Raw genomic sequence first — 22030 nt, forward strand, 5'->3', positions numbered from 1 at the left:
TTTCTGTTTCTGTACCCTAGTTTTAAGGCCTTCTAGTAAGTACTTTCTATAATGCCTCAGCCTACCCATGCCCTCCTTCAAATTGTAATCCCACTCTGGATCAACTCCAGGGACTGTGTTATTGCTGGCAGTTTGTCAGGATTTTGGGGGTACTCATTATGTTCTTAATCAGCAAACTGTCTAGCCTTTTCCAAGACCATTCTCCTCTTTTCAGAGGAGAGAAGAACTTCCCACAGGGGCTGGCAGTCTGCCCAGGTGGGCTGATGGGTGTTAAAGATGGATGAAAACATGTTGTGCATCTTTTGAGGATCTTGATGGTAGGTTCGGAGGTTATTCTTCCAGTTAAACAAATCTGAAGTGGTGAAGGGGATATGCACCCAAGTGTTCCTGATTCTCCCGTCCACTCCTGTTCCAGCTGGTGCCTCTCTTAGAGGGAATTGGCCACTTCTGGGTCACCCTCTTTGTCAGTACTCTGGCTAGTTGAGGAAACAGACTGTCCATGGCCAAATGTAGCATCACTGCGGGTGTAAGGTTGGAAGATCCTTCCTCTTTCTGGGGCCCTAGGATCGGCGGGGCCACGGTCGGCGGCAGCAACTTGGGGAATATGAGGGTAAATAGGATTATGGGGGTGGCAGTCCCGCCACAACCTTGGACTCTTCTGCCTCGAGAACTTGTTTAGACTTCTGATTAACCAGAACCATCAATTTGCATTGCTGCTGTAATCCCTGTTTATAATATAGAGTGGTGAACATTTCAACATAAGGTACCTCATCCCATTTATAAGTTTTCTTAGAAAACAAATCTAACTGCAAAGTGGTGTTATAATTCAGACTTTCCTCGGCCGGCCACTTCTGATCTTCTAAGTAATACTGAGGCTAAGCGGTGCCACAGGGGAAGCTCAAACACTTCCTCCTGGTGTCGCCAGTTTAAGAAAAAAATCCCAATGGGTCAAGATGCACTCTAAGGGGGATGGTTTAGGGTTGGACTGACCGGTGCCCATCTTGCTTATAGACTGTGTCCCTTCTAACTAGTCAGCCAAAGGAGAAGGATGTATTCGAGAAGCCCTGGCTATACGGAGGTGCAGTACTTGGTTACCTTGATAAATAATCTCAGGGGTACAATTCAGGTACCACACTTTCCATAGCCAATATTTGTAAGGAGTGTATTTTGGTCCAACTAAGTTAGTGTCTTACACAAGACTTAGTATCTAAAATTAGAATAACGTTTCACTCCTCAGAAGAGAGAGAGAAGTAAAACCATCCTGCGCAGGGAGGGTCCTGGACTCGAGCCAGTTGAGTCTTCATAGCTAACACACGAGACAAACGGGGTCCAAGACACAAAGACAGCATTTCTTAACCAGCTCCCGTAACCAGATTCTGACCAAAATAACATGCAGGGGTTAAGACAAAAGAACAGATGGAGACCTGTGCCCTCATGCAGGTGGGGACTCAGCTTCAGGACACAGCAACAGTCTCCACAGGTGTCCTCTGGGTGTGGGGGTCAAGGGCTGTGCCCTCATGCAGGTGGGAGCTCAGCTTCAGGACACAGCAACAGTCTCCACAGGTGTCCTCTGAGGTGTGGGGATCAAGGGCTGTGCCCTCATGCAGGTGGGGACTCAGCCCCAGGAGACAGCGAGGTCACCACAAGGCCTAATAACACCTGCTACCGAGGACACAACTTACCACCTAGTAGCTACTTCAGAATGAAACTTAAAATAGGTACCTGTCAGAACGTTTCTGTTCTCCAACGGGGGACTCGCGGGTTGTCTGGTTCAGTGTTGATGCCGCCTGGAAAGTCCTCCTGTCCCAGTGGAGGATCGGGGTGCCCTTCGGAGGAAGTCTCAGGACCTAACTTACCCTGAGCCGGAGTCTCTGCTGAGTCCCATCTGGGGTGCCAGATGAAGCCGTTTTACAGATGAGGAAATGAGACCAGAAAGCTTAAATGACCTGCCTTAGGTTGTAAACCTAGCATGCAGAAAAGCTGGGACTCAGGCCAGGTTGTCTGTCTAGACGGTCTGTGCTCTGTAAACTGTTAACATTATACAGCTTCTTGTTACGAGGACAGTGAAGGTAACTCATTCTAACATCACATCATGACATAGTATGTTTCATTTGTAGCCATTATAACTGTTTTTCTTAAACTAAGGATTTTTCATGATCTCCATACAACTAATTGGGATTGGGGACAAAGCTATATTCTATGAATGCTAAATTTTACCTTTGGATTTGCTAGACCATCTGAGAACGGCATTGTTTTGGCCCTTCATAAAATTGCCTCTGCCAAACTGTACTTGGCATTATACATTTAGTTTGCATTGAGAGGCATTGCATAAATAGCCTATGACAACATGAGAGAATACAGATGATAGTGAAATTTTTATGTTTATCAAAACAGGGCACAGATTTCAAAAGGACAAGGAAGCTGCTCTGGACCCCAGTGTGCCCCCAGCGTTCAGACTTGTTCAGTTGCGGCTGTTACGTGTCTTAGTGGTGTCTTTTCACATCACTGCATCAGCCAATAGTTGTTGTAATCTGTAGTTTGAAACAACAGTTGATTTGTTTTTAGAAAAAGAAAATTATATTACTGTATTCAGTATGGTTATTTTAAAACTATATATACCCTCTGGAGATTCTGATTTACCACCTTTGTTCATGCTGAGGGAACTTAAGAGCCAGCAGTGAAAACTTCAGTGTACTTTGGATGGTACCCCAGTCAAAATAAAGTTTATTCAATCCCAGAAACCCCTAGTGCGGTCGAGTCGATTCCGACTCATAGCGACCCTATAGGACAGAGTAGAACTGCCCCATAGAGTTTCCAAGGAGTGCCTGGCGGATTCGAACTGCAGACCCTTTGGTTAGCAGCCATAGCACTTAACCACTCCGCCACCAGGGTGTCTGTTTATTCGATCACATGCTGTGAATCCCATTGCCTTCCTGGGTAACTGCAGGGCATAGTCTGCTTTGGGGACCCAGGTGCAATGGACACAGCCTCTTACCATCTGTTCTTCTGATGCCACTGTTCTCAGTTTAATTGTAGGACCCCTTTACATTTTGAAAATTTTAATTGGTTATGGTGTGTTTTTTAAAGATCTAAGAATAGAAAGAAAATCCAGCCTCAAAAATACTATGTAGCTAGAAAAGGGTGGAGAACTTTTAATAGCTTTTTCAGATAGCTGAGGATGTTCTTCTTTGATATCACACCGATACTAGAAAAGTCGGAGTTTCTTAAACATCAGTTACAAAGTAGTATTTGAAACCAGATTTTGAAACTCTTCATTCTCTGTTACATCAAAATCCACTGGTCTCTCTCACACTTTGATGGGTTTTACCCATGCGTTGGTCATTTGTAAAGTAGGCATTCAGTGAATCATGCGATCTTCCAAATACTGACACATCTCATTGGAAAATAGCAAAAAAAAAATCACATTAGTTAATTTCACCATTGATTTCAGCAGAAAAGTACTTAAGCATTGGGAAAATGTTAGGCTCATGGTGGAAGATACAAGTTTTCAGTATTCTAACTTTTGCTTAAAAACATATATTTTATTGTCATCAACAAATATTCTTAGTTGTTTTCCTTGAAATGACACATTTACTTCTTTCGTAAATGTCTGCCAAATACTCAAGTCTTCATAAGCATAGTTTGTCTGGTAGTCATTCTTTCAAGTAAGTGTTCCTAGAAAAAAGTGGCTAGTTCGGCTTGCAACTCATCAAGTGCTTTTCCTTGAGAGTTGCTCATATGTAGCAAGTGTTTTATGCATATCCCAACTCATCACACAGAATATTAAAAAGCCTCATGTTCAAGGGTCTTCCTTTAATGAAATTAATAATCGTCATGCTTCATTAAGGACTTTCTTGAAACTGGCCTTTTTTTTTTTTTGCTGTGAGTGTGTATGATGGTGAAGAATAATGACCCCTAGTAACAGTTTAGGGCCATTGCTTTGATTTGTGTTAAGGCACCAAGAGTTCTACCACCATTGCTTTTGCAACACTGGTGGAAATGTTAAAACAGTTTTAAAGGGCAAAAAATTTCTTAGTATTACTATGAAAATGATTTTGACCTGACGGACCCCCTGAAAGGAACTTGGGGACACTAGTTGTACTTAATGGACTCTAAAATACATTTACCATTACCATTATGAGTTGCTGTTGAGTCAATTCTGACTCATAGCGACCCTATAGGACAGAGTAGAACTGCCTCATAGGGTTTCCAAGGAGCGGTTGGTGGATTCAAACTGCAGACCTTTTGGTTAGCAGCCATAGCTTGCCATAGCTCTTAACCACTGTGCCATCAGGGCGCCAAGATACATTTAGAATAACTTTATTTTTGCTTAGATAAAAAGGCATCTTTTAATAATACTTTAGTCATTTTTTTTTTTTCATTTAGAGAAGACTCTTATGTGCACCAACATCTCAAAGAACTTTCATGTTTCCTCCTTTTGTCAGTACTGCAAGGTTCTACGTTTTAGAAAAGTTAACTATGCATAGAATTAACAAGAGTCTACTTCCAGCAAAAAAAAAAAATTTTTTTACTTCCAGCAAATGATAGCGATCAGTGATTTTAGTTAACAACAGAATGATTTGAACTGGCCACTTAATATGAGAATATAAATGTGTGGAGCACAGTAGTTAAAGATAGAAGTTTGAAGAATAGCAAGTACACCAGTGTGGCTAGGTGACTGTAGACAAGGGAAGGGTGAACAGAGAAGTCGTAGAGGTAGGTAAAGGGCAGGTCTTAGAGGCCAGGAAAGGAGTTTGGATTTGTGGGGTAATGGACTTAGTTTTATCCCAAGTAAGGTGGCCTTTGTTCTTGGCTCCAGAGAAATAAGCTTGAAGTAATGGGGGTACCATGGTCTGGGGGCTGGCCAGACCAGAAAAGACTCACCTGTGAGGTCAGTATCAACTAGCCTCAGGGGCATGATTTAGCCTATTATGAAGGATTGGCCAATAAAAGCCCTGAACATTGAGGCTGAAAGGGCTTGTTGGATGACAAGAACATCTGCCCTTGGGAGAGTAGCATGTCCCTTGGACATGCAAACTTCATATTGGAAACCCTCCCAGATCTCGCCCCATGAGTCTCTTCATTTGTGTTCTTTTTGGCTATAATGAATCTGTAGTCATAAGTATGGTATAAGTCATTGCTGTCGAGTCAGTTCTGACTTATAGGGACCTTATAAACTCTGTGTGAATTCTGTGCGTTATTCCAGCGAATTAATGAACCCAAAGGGGGCAGTAGGAGCCAGCAGTTCAGAAAGTAAGGGTGTCATATGGACTTCCATGCTTGCGGCTGACATTTTGAAGGGGTAACGGGAAACCAACCACAAATTTGTGGCCAGCATGTCAGAAGGTTGGGGTGTTATGTGGACTCCCCAAACTTGTAGCTGGTGTCTGCCTATTTGGCAGTCTGAAGGATAGTGTCCTTTTAGCTTGTGAGTTCTGACCTAGCTCCGGGGTGGCTAGGGTCAGAGAGAGAGTGCCGCAGGGGCAGCTGGCTACAAGGATGGAGAAGTGGGAACGTGAGAACTGGATCAGTCTCCACATTTTGGGGACTGGATTTGTGCTGACCATTGCTATGCGGTATCATATCCTAAGTGAAATGTAAACCCATTGGAGATTGTCGTGGTGATATCTGAACTACATTTTAAAATGATGGCTCTGTGGAAGATGGACTTTAGGATGCAAAAGGTAGAGACAGGGATCATTTAGAGGCTGTTGCAATAGTTCAAGCAAAAGATGATGGTGGGTTAGAGTAGGATTTTTGGTAGCATAGAAATAGTGGAGCACAGACTGAGGAAATATATGAATTGGATGTAGGATAGGAGGGAAAGGGAGGAATGAAGGATTGACCTATGAGTGAGCGTCTAAGTTATCTAGTGCTGCTATGACAAGTACCACAAGTGAGTGGCTTTAGAAATGAGATAGTGATTGAAATTCTGAAGTTATTAGTGAATGACGGAGAAGTGGCTGAGTGTGCAAATAGTCAAGAGGAGGTATAAGGGATGGTAAGTCCCAATAATAAGCATTTTAAAGGAGCTGGAGTTTCTGAAGAAGGGTAGAGGACAATTTAAAATCTATCAAAATACCGTGTTTCCAAGTCCAGTCACAGTCTGATGGGGGCTTGTTCTAGGGTGGTAGCAGAGGAAATGAGGAAATGTGGCCTCAATGGAAAAGTAATTAGAAGGTTAAACTGGACCAGACTTGGTGACACTTGGGGAGTAGGAATTGAGGGAGAGGCAGGAGTGGAGAATGAGCTTGGGGTTGTGGGAGTGGGTAAATCGTAACAGAGAACCAGGACAGAGGATGTGGACGGAAGGCCCAGGGGTGTTGGAGAAGGCGGCATAGACAGTTTGAGGTGCCTGTAAGATTCTCAAGTGAAAATATCCTGTCAGAGTAGCTAGGAAAAATAGATGATTGATAATGTTTGATGACATTTTCCAATTTCTGTAAATAAATGTGACTTCTGGTTCAAGATGGTGGTCCAGGTTCATGCATTTTTCCCCTCCCACGCGAGACCCCAGTAAAGTGAAATAAAGGAATACGACTGGAAATACAGCTTACCTCTAGGAAAAAAAAAAGCTGGAGAGCTTCTCTCTAGAGAAATTGAAGGAACTAACTGGAAAGCGTGGAAGCAGCAGTTAAGAAATCAAAAGACATATTTCATTGGGTAAATCTGCTACAAAAGACCTCTTTAAAGTGTTTAAAAAGCAAAGTTGTCACCTTGAAGACTAAGGTGCGGCTGACCCACACCTTGGGGTTTTCAGCTGCCTCTTGTGCACACGAAAGGTAGATGATGAATAAGGAAGATTGAAGAAGAATTGACGCCTTTGAATTATGGTGTTGGCAAAGGATCTTGAATATACCATGGACTACTAAAAGAATGAAAAATCTGTCTTGGAAGAAGTACTGCCAGAATGCTGCTTAGAAGCAAGGATGGTGAGACTTCATCTCACATATTTTGGACATGTTATCAGGAGGTACCAGTCCCTGGAGAAGGACATCTTTCTTAGTAGAGGGTCAGTGAAAAAGAGGAAGACCCTCAATGAGACGGATTGACACAGTGGCTGCAACAATGGGATCAAGCATAACAATGATTGTGAGGGTGGCGCAGGACCAGACAGTGTTCCGTTCTTTTGTACGTACGGTCACCATGAGTCAGAACCAATTTGATAGAACTTAACAACAACAACTAGGGCCAATGGATATGGTTGGTACCCCATAGTCATGGCTTCCTCCTTCAGGCATCATGGGAGATGGAGGTGTCTCCAGCCTAAGAACTAGACATGCAGGAAAAACACAAGTACCTTGGGAGAGAAAGAACAGGTAAATAGCAGGCCATGAAGGAAATCCTTAGGAAATAAAAGAAATGTTTAAGAAAGCGGATTGTTATCTTTTAGAGAAATTTGGGAAAATATTATATCCGTACTATGAAAAACAGTCGGAGCAAGAAAGAATATTTGCACATTTAAAATTCGATTGGAAAAATTATAAATTAAGAGAGGCTGAAAATAAAATTGGAAAGTCATAGGATATAGAGCAGATTGTTTTTGTTAGGTGCCGTCAAGTCGGTTCTGACTCATAGGGACCCTGTGTACAACAGAACGAAATACCACCTGGTCCTGCACCATCCTCACAATCGTAGTTATGCTCGAGCCCATTATTGCAGTCACTGCGTCAGTCCTTCTCATTGAGGGTCTTCCTGTGTTCTGATGACCTTCCACTTGGCCAAACATGAATTCCTTCTCCAGGGACTGAACCCTCCTGATAACATGTGTATAGAGTGGATAGACAGATGGAAAATCTAAGAAAAATGGACACTCAAGAAAAGAATAAAAAACAGAAGAGAGGAAGTCATCAAAGAAATAATAGAAGAAAATTTCCCAAAGCTGAGGGAAAAAACCCCATGAATTCCTTGTTTTAATGAGCCTGCAGAGTGCTGAGCAAGATGGATGAAAAATCATCTACATCTAGACACCCAAATCCAAACAAACCCACTGCCGTTGAGTCGATTCCGACTCATAGAGACCCTGTAGGACAGAGTAGAACTGCCCGATAGAGTTTCCAAGGAGCACCTGGTGGATTTGAACTGCCAACCTCTTGGTTAGCAGCTGTAGCACTTAACCACTACGCCACCAGGGCTTCCCATCTAGACACGTCCTTATAAAATAATACAACTTACAAGTTAAAGAATATTCTAAAGATTTCAGAAAAAGTAATACAGGTCATATGTAAGGAATAAGAATTAGACCGGCCTCTTATCAATTTTGCTGGACCAGTGCCTTAAGTGGTCAGTGGGAAAATTATTCTGAACCTACCAAATTATTGATCAAGAATGTGACTATAAAACAAAAACATTTTTAAAGAAGCAGTAACTTAAAGTTTAGTTTACACACCGATTTTTTAAGGGTGTAATAGAGGACCAGTCAAAAAAAACAGGGCAGAACACCAACAAAGAGAAAAAGATGGGTTGAAGGAAACAATTGAGAGAGCAGTTAAGAACAGTCATAGGACAATAACTATCCAAGAGGCCCTGGAAACTAGTCCTGACGAAAGCAGGAAATGAAGAGTCAGAGAGGCACATCTCCAAGAAGAAACTGGATTCCCTAGGATAGGAGGCATATAATTAAGCAGAATAATTTTTCAAGATATGCTGAAAGTTTATTATTCTGTGGTCCACAGAAACAAAACAAAAAAACTTGAAAGCATAGAAGTTCCAAAAAAACACAGAAGCTCAATAAGAAAACATTGGTCCAGACTTCCAACCAACATGGTGCTATAGACAGAAGCACCATGCCGTCCTTCCATAGCAAAGAGCCGAAAAACTAAGTAAAACAGAGACAGCTGCCATTCCTGGAACTCAGAGTGTCAAAGGAAGAAACAACTCGACCAAGCACCAAATAGAATAAGAAACTGACAGAGGACAGGTAAGTGCGAGGAGAGATAAGTGCAGAGGGCCCTACCAGCTAACACAGCACGAATCTGTCATCTTGGACTCCTGTCGGGGATCAGCGGACAGGGAGCATGAGAGAGCAGTTTCACGGAGCTGCCAGCAGGAGACAGAGCACCCGGTAACCAGCAATACACCCTTTCCCACCCCCCATCCTCTCCCCACTGCTCTACTTCCGAGCTTCCTGGCTGGCTGCCATGGCTCAGCCAGCCGGGAACTGCAGCATCCATGCCGCTTGGATCTGCCCCACCCACATTGGAGATCAGCGGACAGGGAGTACGAGAAAGCAGCTTCATGAAGCTCCCAACAGGAGACAAAGCATCCAGTAACGAGCCATATATGCTTTCCTAGCCCCACCCTCCTTCCCCTACCCCGACCCCTTTGGCCTCCTCTGCTTCCCACCAGCCACAGTCTCTTGGATGGGAGCAACTGCTTTGGCCACAGGCCACTTGGATTCACCTCACCCACACTGGCAGGCCCCCTGAGCTGGTTTTGGTTCTTCCATTTATGTTGGTTTCTTCGATGCCTCCCACCACCTCTCCCTCCTTTCTCTCAAACACCTGGCTCTGTGGGTCATCTTTGCATCTTCTTGGACGGCTTTGAAGCTCCACTTGAGTGGGGAACCATTCCCCTGGCCCATAACACCACGCTGTTGGGAACCCTGGGTTTTTTTTTTTTTTTTTTTTTTTTTGCTTGGTATGTTTTGCTTTGTTCTGTTTGTTTTTCTGTTTCCTTTCCCAGCTTGGGAGCTCCTTCCAGCCAGGCTACACTGCACAGCTTAGGAGCTACTCCCCCATCCTGCACAGCTGCACAGGTGGGATCCCTGGGGGCATTTCTTTTTTTCTTTTCTTTTTCGCTTTCTGTCTTTCTTCATTTCTCAGTTCTTGTCTCTCTACATTTGCCCTCTTTTCCTGTCTACTGAATACCTGGTGCGGTGTGACATCTATACCTCCTCAAACCAAGCTATACTACGCAGCCTGGGAGCCACTTCACCAGTCTTCATGGCCCTACCTGTGGGACTCTGGGACTCCTGGGGGCTTCTCTTCTCTCCTTTTTTTTTTTTCCAAATTTTTATCTATTTTTTTTTTTCTTTCTTTCTTTTCTCCATTTCTCGGTTTCTCATCTCTCTACTCCCATGGCAAGCTCACTTAGCACTCTTTTTCCCCCTTTTCTTTGTTTTTGGCTCCTGTTTCTCCTCTCTCTCCTCTTTACCATACCCCTATTAGCTCCACACATCACAATCTCCCCCCTCTTTCCTACCTACCTGCACCATGTACTGAACATCCTATACCAGAGCAGCACAGGCACAGCTTACTGGAACCTACCCAGCACTGATTCCTGGTCCACCCTGTAAGCCCTAGTACATGCCACAAACAACTCATCCCAGCCCCTTCCCTTCAGGTGGATCTGCCCTGCTGCACCATAACTGAATGACTGGCCCTACCCATTGAACACGGAGGTGAAAAGTATCATGACTGCAGATGAGCAAACAACAAAGAATGCACAGCCCACTGCTCAGACACAACCAAATAAAACAAAGCAGGATGAAACAAATCTACAATCAGTGAATGAAGACAATAACTGAATGTCCTGAAGACAGCAAACATTATCAAAACATTAAAAAAAAAAAGACAGCATGGTTCCAGTAGATGTCCAAAATAAAACACCAGATGCCTTCCAATAGAAGAAAAGGTACTAGAACTACCTGACAGGGAATTCAGATCTCTAATATTCAGAGCTAAGAGTTGAAGCAAAAAGTAGACAAACAGGGGGAAAAAAACAGACAAATTCATGGAAAAGGCAGACAAGTTCATGGCAAATACAGACCAAAAAATGGAAGAATTCAGAAAAATAATACAGGAACAAAATGCCAAAATAAATTCACAGCTAGAAATCATACAAAAAAATGATTAGAAATCCAAAAGATAAACAACAAGATTTGAGAAATGGACAGTGTCATAGAAGGGTTGAGGAACAGGTTTGAAATGATGGAAGACAGAATCAGTGAAATTGAAGATAAACACTTGGATACAATAGTGTTTGAGGAAAAAATCAGAAAAAGGAATGAAGAAAAATGAAGAAACCCTGAGAATGATATGGGATGCAATCAAAATTAAAATTTGCAAGTGATTGGCATTCCAGAACAGAGAGAGAAAACAGAAAACACAGAGAGGATCCCTGAAGAATTGCTGACAGAAAACTTCCCTAATATCATGGATGATGAAAAGCTGACCATCCAAGAAACTTAACGAACCCCATATAGGATAGACCCCAAAAGAAAATCACCAAGGCGTAGCATAATCATACTTGCTAGAACCAAAGAAAAAGAGAAAACCCTGAGAGCAGCTCAAGAAAAACAAAGTCACATACAGAGGAGAAACAGTAAGACTAAGCTCTGATTATTTGGCAGAAACCATGCAGGCAAGAAGGCAATGGGATGACATATGTAAAGCCTTGAAAGAAAAAAATTGCCAACCAAGAATAATATATCCTGCAAAACTTTCATTCAAATATGATGGTGAAATTAGGACATTTCCAGATAAACAGGGATTAAGGGAATATGTAAAAACCAAACCAAACTTAAAAGAATTATTGAAGGGAGTCCTTTGGTTTGAGAACAAACAACATCAGACCACAGCCTGAATCTAGGACGCGAGATTGTACCAGCCAGGTATTAACCTAGGAAATGAACTCTTAAGGTCTATCCAAAATCAAAAGAATTGCACCAGGGAACCAGAGAGATTAATCTGTAAATGACAACATCAGAACAATAAAAGAGGGAATAAGTGGTATAGGTATAGAATTTTCTAATGTGGAGGAAGGCAGTGCGATACCCAGTAATAATAGACTGGTTCAAACCTAGGAAGATAAGGTTAAATTTCAAGGTAAACACAAAGAAAGTTAACAAACCTACTCATCAAAATAAAGAAGAAAAACGTAAAGTCTCAATAAAAACAAAACCTACAAGAATGAAAGAAATGAAAAAGAAATCCACAAACAAAAGGACCTCAGCACAGGAGAGTAAGAGGAATAGAAAATGTTAGTACCACACAAAAAAAGCACTACAAAATGACAGCTATAAACTCACACCTATCAATGATTACACTGAATGTAAATGGCCTAAATGCACCCGTAAAGAGACAGACAGTGACAGAATGGATTAAAAAAAACAGGATCCATCAATATGCTGTCTACAAGACATAAATTTATTAAAAATCACAGGATGGAAAAAATATATATTCAAGCAAATACCAGAAAAGAGCAGGAGTGACAATACTAATCTCAGATAAAATAGACTTTAAAACAAAATCCACCATAAGAGACAAAGAAGGGCACTATATAATGATTAAAGGGATGATCCATCATGAAGACTTAACCATAATAAACATCTACTCACCCAATGACAGGGCTTCAAAATACATAAACTCTAACAGCACTGAAAACAGAAATTGACAGTTCCGCAATAATAGTAGGAGACTTCAACATACCACTCTCAGTAAAGGACAGAACATATGAAAGAAACTCAGCAAAGATACAGAAGAGCTAAAGGACACAATTAGCCAACTTGACCTCACAGATATATACAGAACACTCCAACCCGCAGCTGCAAAGTATACATTCTTTCCCAGCGCACGTGAAACGTTCTCCATAATAGACCACTTCTTAGGCCACAGAGCAACCCTCAACAAAATCCAAAACATTGGGATAATACAAACTATCTTCTCTGACCACAACGCCATCACAGTAGAAATTAACAACAGGGAGAGTAAGCAAAAAAAATAAATTACATGGAAACTGAATAATACCCTGCTTAAAAACGACTGGGCAATAGAAGAAATCAAACATGGAATCAAAAAATTCCTAGAATCAAATGAAGATGAAAACACATTATACCAAAACCTTTGGGACATAGCAAAGGCAGTCCTCAGAGGCGAATTGGTAGCAATAGATGCACACATCAAAAAAGAAGGGACAAAATCAAAACATTAGCTACACAACTTGAACAAATGGAAAGAAAACAGCAAAAGAAGCCCACAGCTACCAGAAGGATATGATAAATATCAGAGCAGACATAAATGAAATAGAGACTGGAAAAACAATAGAATCAACAAAACCAGAAATTGGTTCTTGGAAAGGATCAATGAAATTGACAAACCACTAGCCAAATTGGCAAAAGATAAACAGGAGAGGATGCAAATAACCCAAATAGAAATGAAATGGGGGAAATTATAACAGATCCAACTGAAATAAAAAGGATCATAACAGAGTATTATGAAAAACTATACTCCAACAAATTTGAAAACCTAGAGGAAATGGACAAATTTCTAGACACACACTACCTACCCAGACTAACGCAAACTGAGATAGTAACTCTGAAGAGATCTATAACTAGAGAAGAGATTGGAGAGGTAATGAAAAAAAAAAAAAAACCTCCCAACCAAAAATCCCTGACCCAGGTGACTTCACTGGAGAATTCTATGAAACATTCAGAGAAGAGCTTATACCAGCACGGCTCAAACTATTTCAGAATATAGAAAAGGAAGCAATACTTCCAAATTCATTCTATGAAGGCAGCATAACCCTGATACCAAAACCAGCCAAAGACACCAGAAAAAAAGAAAATTACAGACCAATAACTCTCATGAGTATGGATACAAAAATTCCTAACAAAATTCTAGCCAATGGAATTCAGCATCATATTAAAAAAATAATACACCATGACCAAGTAGGATTCGTACCGGGTATGCAAGGATGGTTCAACATTAGAAAATCAATCAATGTAATCCACCACATAAATAAAAGGAAAGAAAAGAATCACATGATCATTTCAGTTGATGCGGAAAAGGCATTCGACAAAGTCCAACACCCATTCCTGATAAAGATTCTCAATAAAATAGGTATAGAGGGGAAATTTCTCAACATAATTAAGGGTGTCTATGCAAAACATCATTTTCAGTGGAGGGAGGCTGCAAACATTCCCCTTGAGAACAGGAACAAGACAAGGATGCCCTTTATCACTGCTCCTATTTAACATTGTGTTGGAAGTCCTAGCTAGAGCAGTAAGACAAGAAACAGAAATAAAGGGCATCCCAGTTGGTAATGAATAAGTTAAACTGTTCCTGTTTGCAGATGATATGATACTAAGAAAACCCAAAAGACTCCGCAAGAAAACTACTGGAACTAATAGAAAGATTCAGCAGAGAAGCAAAGAAGATAAACATAGAAAAATTAGCTGGATTCCTATAAACCAATAAAGAGAACGATGAAAAGGAAATCAGGAAAACAATACCATTTATAATAGCCCCTAAAAAAATAAAATACTTGGGAACAAATCTAACCAGGGATGTAAAAGACCTATACTAAGAAAACTACAAAACACTACTGCAAGAAACCAAAAGAGATCTACATAAATGGAAAAACATACCAAGTTTATGGATAGGCAGACTCAACATTGTGAAAATAACAATTCTACCCAAAGCACTTTTTAAATACAATGCAATCACAATCCAGATACCAACAACATTCCTTAAAGAGTTGGAAAAACTAATCATTAACTTTATATGGAAAGGAAAGAGGCCCAGGATAAGTAAAGCACTATTGAAGAAGAATAAAATAGGAAAACTTGTACTACCTGACCTCAGAAGCTACTATACAGCTACGGAGGTCAAAACAGCCTGGTACTGGTACAACGACAGATACATTGACCAATGGAACAGAATTGAGAACTCAGATGTAAATCCATCCACCTGTGGTCACCTGATCTTCGACAAGGGCCGAATGACCATCAGGTTGGGAAAAGATAGTCTTTTTAACAAATGGTGCTGGCAAAACTGGATGTCCATCTGCAAAAAAAATAAAACAGGACCCATCCTCACACCATATACAAAAAAAAAACTCAAAATGGATCAAAGACCTAAATACAAAGCCAAAAACTGTAAAGTTCATGAAGAAAAAATAGGATCAACACTACCGGCCCTAATACACAGCATTAACAGGATGCAAACCATAACTAACCACAGAAACTCCAGAAGATAAGCTACATAACTGGGATCTTCTAAAAATTAAATACTTATGCTCATCAAAAGACTTCACCAAAAGAGTAAAAAGAGGACCTACAGACTGGAAAAAATTTTTTGGTTACTACAGATCAGACAAAGGCCTAATCTCTTAAAATCTATAAGAAAATCCAACACCCCTACAATAAAAAGACAAATAATCCAATTAAAAAATGGGCAAAGGAGGTAAAAAGATACTTCACCAAAGAAGACATTCAAGCCACCAACAGACACAGGAGGAAATGCTCAGGATCTCTGGTCATCAGAGAAATGCAAATCAAAACTACAATGAGATACCATCTCACCCCCGCATTACTGGTATGAATCAATAAAACAGAAAAGAACAAATGTTGGAGAGGCTGTCGGGAGATTGGAATGCTCATGCAGTGCTGGTGGGAATGCAAAATGATAACCATTTTGGAAAACAATATGGTGCTTCCTTAGCTAGAAATAGTAATACCATATGATCCAGCAATCTCACTCCTAGGAATATATCCTAGAGAAATAAGAGTCATCACAGAAATAAATATATGTACACCCATGTTCATTGCAGCATTGTTTGCAATAGCAAAAAGGTGGAAACAACCTAGATGTCCATCAACAGATGAATGGATAAACTGTGGTACATACACACAATGGAGTGTTACACATCGATAAAGAACAACAATGAATCTGTGAAGTATCTCATGACAGGGGTGAATCTGGAGAGCATTATGCTCAGTGAAATGAGCCAATCATAAAAGGACAAATATTGTATGAGGCCACTACTATAAAAAGTAATGAAAAAGTTTACATACAAAAAGAAACAGTCTTTGATGGTTAGGAGGGAGAGAAGGGATGGGGATGGAAAAACACTTAATAGACAAGTGGTAACTTTGGTAAAGGGTAAGACAGTACATAATACTGGGGGAGTCAGCACAGTCTGTACAAGGCAAGGTCATGATAGCTCCACGGATACATCCAAACTCAGTGAGGGCTGTGGGGACCATGGTCTCAGGGGACATCTAGCTCAATTGGCATAACATAGTTTATAAAGAAAACATTCTACATTCTACTTTGGTGAGTAGAGTCTGGGGTCTTAAATGCCTGTGAGTGGCAATCTGAGATACTCCACTGGTCTCACCCATTTGGGAGTAAGGAAGAATGAAGAAACCTAAAGACTCAAGGGAAAGATAAGTCCAAAAGACCGATGGACCACATCTACCACAGCCTCCACCAGACTGAGTCCAGTACAACTAGATGGTGCCTGGCTACCACCACTGACTGCTCTAACAGAGATCACAGTAGAAGGTCCCAGACGGAGCTGGAGAAAAATGTAGAACAAAATTCTAACTCAAAAAGAGAGACTAGACTTTCTGGCCTGACAGAGACTGGAGAAACCCTGAGAGTATGGCCCCCAGACACCCTTTCAGCTCATTAATGAGGTCACTCCTGAGGTTCACCCTTTAGCCGAAGATTGAACAGACCTATGGAACAAAACAAGAGTAAAGGGGCTCATCAGCCCTGGGGCAAAGACTACAAGGTAGGAGGGTACAGGAAAGCTGGTAATAGGGAACCCAGGGTTAAGAAGGGAGAGTGTTGACATGTTGTGGGGTTGTTAACCAGCATTGTAGAACAATGTGTTTACTGTTTGATGAGGAACTAGTTTATTCTGTAAACCTTCATCTAAAGTTTAATAAAAAGAGAAAATATTGGTCCATAAAGCGATTAAATATGGCCCCTCACTTTTTATGATGAAAAATTTTCAAACATACACAGAAGTGTATACCCATCACCTAGATTCGACAGTTATCAAGAATATACCACATCTGGTTCATCTATCCCTTTTTTTTTTTTTAATTTCTTCCTTCGCTGACGTATTTAAAAGCAAATTACAGACAACGAATAATTTTTACCTGTCCATTCTTCAGTATCAACCTCTTAAGAAAGGACATTCACTTTTCTAATTATAATGCCATTATGGAATCTAATAAAATGAATAATTTCTTGGTCTAACCTAAAGATCATTTCATGACCATATTTTTCCAGATGTCTAAAAACGTGTTTTTATAGTTGATTTGTTCAAATCAATGCAAAGGAGGCATTGTATTCAGTTGTTAGCAGCTGTAGCACTTAACCTACGCCACCAGGGTATGAACTTAAAAAGTGGCCGTGTCTGGGGAATAGAATTGGGGATGGGGAGGAGTGGAAAGGAATGTTGCTTTTCGTTGTAAACTCTTCTGTAATGACTGGTTTTTAGTAAATGCAAATTTACTGAAGAAAATAACTTTGTTGTATGATAAGCCTTAATTTCTACCCTAAAACATGTTTTTTTGTCAAGTAAACTACTTTTGGTGTATTTTGTATCATTTGTTTTTAAAATATATGGTCACAACAAGTCAAGTATAAAAAAGAATTAAGCGTTGATTATCAGAAAAATTATTTGTATTTAGTAATTGTTATAGATCAAGAGCGTGATGGTAGTGAAATTTGATTTGCTACAAGAAATAGTATATAAATTTTCTTCATCTAAAAGATTTGAAATGCTTGCCTTTCAATTGTTGCCATGTTTCCTGATTTCTGGCCTTTCTGACTGTCTCTTGCATAGCAGTTTCTTTAAATTTCAGAGTAGTGAAAGAATGCCAGAAAGTAACAAAATAGCTCAAGAATATGCTTGTGAAAAGAAATGAGCACTCAAGAAAGAGCCTCTGTGGTCAACTATAAAAATCTCTCTAACAATGATACACTTGAGGATGATGGTGAGATGCTCCCCAGAAAGGTTTTACTAACTGAATTTAAATGACCAGCGGTTGGTAACTCTCCAACCAGAAATTGATCTGCTGTAAAAAGTGAATATGGACAACTAAAGGATTTTCAGAAATTTGAAAATTTCCTGGGCAGTATAATTCTCATACATCTCTGGAGGATCTGATTTAATAACTCATCAGGCTGAAAAGAATGCAGAATGAGAAGAATGGTTAACGTGAAAATGCAGGTTTACATTCAGCATGCATTAGAAGAGCCTGGTATGATGATCTCTTTGGATATGGTCCTAATTAAAAAGAGAAGATTGATTAAAATTTTATAATTACACTATGGGAAAAATATTACTTAGGAAGCATTTGATGTTTGTCAATATCATTATAAATGGAGAAAAGATTGAAGTTGTCAGTTTTACTTGGATCCATAATCAACACCCATGGAAGCTGCAGTCAGGAAATCAAATAGTGTATTGCATTGGACAAATCTGCTGCAAAAGACCTCTTTAAAGTGTTAAAAAGCAAAGGTGCCACTTTGAGGACTAAGGTGCACCTGACCCAAACCGTGGCGTTTTCAATCGCCTCATATGCGTGCGAAAGTGAAGAATGAATGGGGAAGACCAAAGAATTGATGCCTTTGAATCACGGTGTTGGTGTAGAATATTGAATATACCGCAGACTGCTAGAAGAATGAACAAATCTGTCTTGGAAGAAGTACAACCAGAATCCTCCTTAGAAGTGAGGTTGGCAAGACTGTGTCTCACATACTTTAAACATCTTATCAGGGGTGATCAATCCTTGGAGAAGGACAACGTGCTTGGTAAAGTAGAGGGTCAGCAAAACAGAGGAAGACCCTCAACAAGATGAATTGATACGAATGGCGGCAACAATGGGCTCAAGCATAACAACAATTGTGAGGGTGGCGCAGGACAGGGCAGTGTTTTGTTCTGTGTACGTAGTGTCTCTGAGTCCGAACCAACTGGACGGCACCTAACAACAACAGGAAACATTTACTTCATGCTTATTGATTTTAATGCAATATATTGAGGTTTAAATTATAAATATTTTTGGCCTAAGTTTGTTAAAAAAAAAAAGTTTGTTAAATGCATAAAATTCAAAAAAAAAAAAAAGGTATGATGTAGTAAGGTCTATGGTAGCTAGTACTAAGGTTTCTTCAAAGTCTCTGTAAATGTTGAGTTTAGCTCCTCTAACCCTTGGACTCAGTTGTTCACATTTTCATCTCTGGTTACTGATTTTCATTCATCATAGAATCTGGCAGAAGACTATAATTATGTGTATTTGTGTAATACAAGCATTCTAAGTATATTTGCTTTTCAGTGCCCTTTGCAAATTATTTATAGAGTGTGGTTATTAGAAAGAGCAATGGTAGATATGAAACCAGGAGGCTGAACTGTGGCCCTAACCCTAGATTATGTTCTGCTGGACAAGTCATTTAACTTATCTGGGCCTGTTTCCTCTTTTATAAATAAATGATTTGATCCTTTAGTCCATGATTCAGCCATACAAGCTGAGTTATTAAGGTTCAGACACATTGAAAGAGTTTATGAAGAGCATTCACAGTCTTTATATCCTCCTCAGCTCTTGAACGTTCCTTAAACTAACAAAATGTGAAAAACAGATGAATTTATAAATATAAGAATTTGTAGTGTGGTTTTAACTTTTCAAGTTTTTAATCTGAGGAAGAAGAGAAACTATGTATTAGACTTAATAGATTCTAAACAAAATGAAACAATTTAGCTTTTAAAAATGTAATATTCATAAAAGGAAATCCGGAGTGTTCTGTTATGGTTAAGATTGGTAGATAACAACCACCCCATAACACAGTGGTTTAAAATAACATTGATAATTTAATTTAGCTCAGGAGCCTGCATTTTGGGCAGGGTTCTGTGAGGATAGCTCCTCTCTTACTTACTTCACATGGTGTCAGCTGGGATAGCCGAGGCAAGGGCCGGTGACGGAGGAGGGGGCTGGGATCACATCTGTAGTTATTACTGCCTGTCACCTGGGGCCTCAGCTGGGGCTGTTGGCCGGAATAACTCCATGTGGCATCTCCATGTGGCTGTTTGGCTTCCACAGAGCAAGGTGGCTAGGTTCCCAGAGCAAGCAATCCAAGAGAATAATGCAGGCACGTGTGGCATTTTTATCACCTCTCCATAGAAGTCCCATAGCTCACTGCCTTCCTCTGCTCTACTGGTGGAAGCCATCACAAAACTCCTCCCAGCATCTCACCGTGGAAGCATGTGAGATGAGATATATTGAGGAGGAGTCATCTTTACAAAGTACAGTCTGTCACAGACCCTCAAACATGAAAATATACTTAAACTCACTTGTAAAAGGAGAAATGCAAATTAAAACTCATATATTTTTTATCCTGTCCTATTGGCAAAATCTGAGTTTTCCGTTTCTCCTGTGTCACATCATTTCCATCAAGATATAAACGTGACGTAATTCTTACATCTTAAAAAATTGCACGTGATCCCACATCCTTTTCCACTAATGCTTCATTTCTCAATTCTCCCTTTGTAGCAAATCCTTGAAAAGGTTTGTATACTCTCTATCTCCAATTCGCTCCTTCATTATCTTTTTAGAATTGTTCCTTAAAATAATTCATTTTTAAATAATCTCAAACTTAGAGAAAATTTGCCAGATTCCGCAGTTATTAACATTTTATTGCATTTGCTCCATTGCTCAGTCTGTGGCACCTCTCTCTCCAAATACACACTAACATCATCATTAGTCTTTTTTTTTTTCCAACCTTTTGAAAGTAAGCTCTACACATGAGGTTCCGTTTTCCAACAACCAGGACGTTCTCCTACGTACCTAGCGTACAGCCTTCCACATCAGCAGAACTGCGTTGGTACAGTGCTATCACCCATTTCACAGACCCCATTCACATTGTGCCACTGCCTCAACTTTGCCTCTTGTTTCCTTCTAGCTCAGGACCCTACCCAGGAATATACGGTATGTTTAGCTGTCATGTCTCTTCAGACTCATTCAATCTGAAACAATCTCTTAGCCTTTTCCTTGGCAGTTTTAGAGAGTACAGACCTCACATTGTGTAAGATAACCCCAACTTCAATCCATATGATCTTGGCTCATGGCCAGATTCAAGTCACACGTTCTTGACAACAATATTATTGAAATGATGTAATATAGCTCGTTAGGTAGCGCACAAGATCAACCTGTCCCATCCCTAGTGATGTTAACCTTGATCTCAGGGTTGTGTTGGTGTCTGCCAGATTTCTCTGTTGAGAGGTTTCCAGGAGTCCATCAGTATTCTCTCATCATCAAATGTCCACAAACCACGCTTAGCATCCATTGACCACCCACATCTGAATCAAACACCACTATAATGGTTGCCAAGTGGTGGTTTTTTTATTCCTTTCATTCCTTCTACGTATATTAGTCAGCACACTATTCCAAGGACTGCTTATAGTTTTCCTGTCTCCTTTTTTAAATTTGTTTATTAATTTGTAATGTAAGGACTCACTGATTGCTATTTTATTCACCAGGTGGTAATTTACTATTATCATTATTTATTTTCATGCTCAAGTTGTCATTTTGGTTAGTGGAGGCCCCTCGGGTTTCCTCATATCTTTATGACATGTCTCATCATTCATTCACTGACCACTCTCTTGCTTTCTGAAACAAAAATGTATTCCAGTCTCATCTTGTACTTCCCATGCCACTATCCTGGAATCAGCCAGCTTGCCAAGGAGCTCTGTTTCCTTTTATTGGAGGATGGCATTTAGACACAAGATTTGGGTACCTGGTGTGCTCACTGCTACTGGGAAGGAACGTCATTACTTCTAGGCCCCCTTAGCAAAAAACACTAGGAAAGTATCTACGTATAGTGTTAGAAGGCACATAATTTTAATGTGTTGAAACTTTGATTGCAGGGCCGTAACCAGCATGTGTTACTGACTAACATGTTAACAATCTGTGAGAAAAATAAACTTTTATTCCCTTTCCCATCTCCTCTCTCCCAGGTATGTGTAATCCTCGAAATTACAGTGACACGCCTCCAACTTCTAAGAGCACGGTGGAGGAGCTGCATGAGCCCATTCCTTCTCTCTTCCGGGCGCTCACAGAAGGAGACACACAGTTAAACTGGAACATCGTTTCCTTCCCTGTGGCAGAAGAACTTTCACATCATGAAAATCTGGTTTCATTTCTAGAAACTGTGAACCAGCCACACCACCAGAATGTGTCTGTTCCCAGCAATAATGTTCATGCACCTTATTCCAGCGACAAAGGTAACTGCCAGTGGTT

General features: G+C 40.4%; 1 protein-coding gene across 3 annotated transcripts in view; it reads left to right on the forward strand.

The window, feature by feature from the left end:
• The window catches only part of TWSG1 (twisted gastrulation BMP signaling modulator 1), a 90450-nt gene that overhangs the window by 33369 nt on the left and 35051 nt on the right, over positions 1–22030 (forward strand). For all 3 annotated transcript variants that reach the window (XM_064294723.1, XM_023543977.2, XM_003406385.4), the window contains one exon: positions 21748–22014. In XM_064294723.1, coding sequence (XP_064150793.1) covers positions 21748–22014 — 267 coding nt within the window. The remainder of the gene's footprint in view (positions 1–21747; positions 22015–22030) is intronic.

This window comes from Loxodonta africana, chromosome 11 (genome assembly GCF_030014295.1).
Source record: "Loxodonta africana isolate mLoxAfr1 chromosome 11, mLoxAfr1.hap2, whole genome shotgun sequence".
NCBI classification, from domain to species: Eukaryota; Metazoa; Chordata; class Mammalia; order Proboscidea; family Elephantidae; genus Loxodonta; species Loxodonta africana.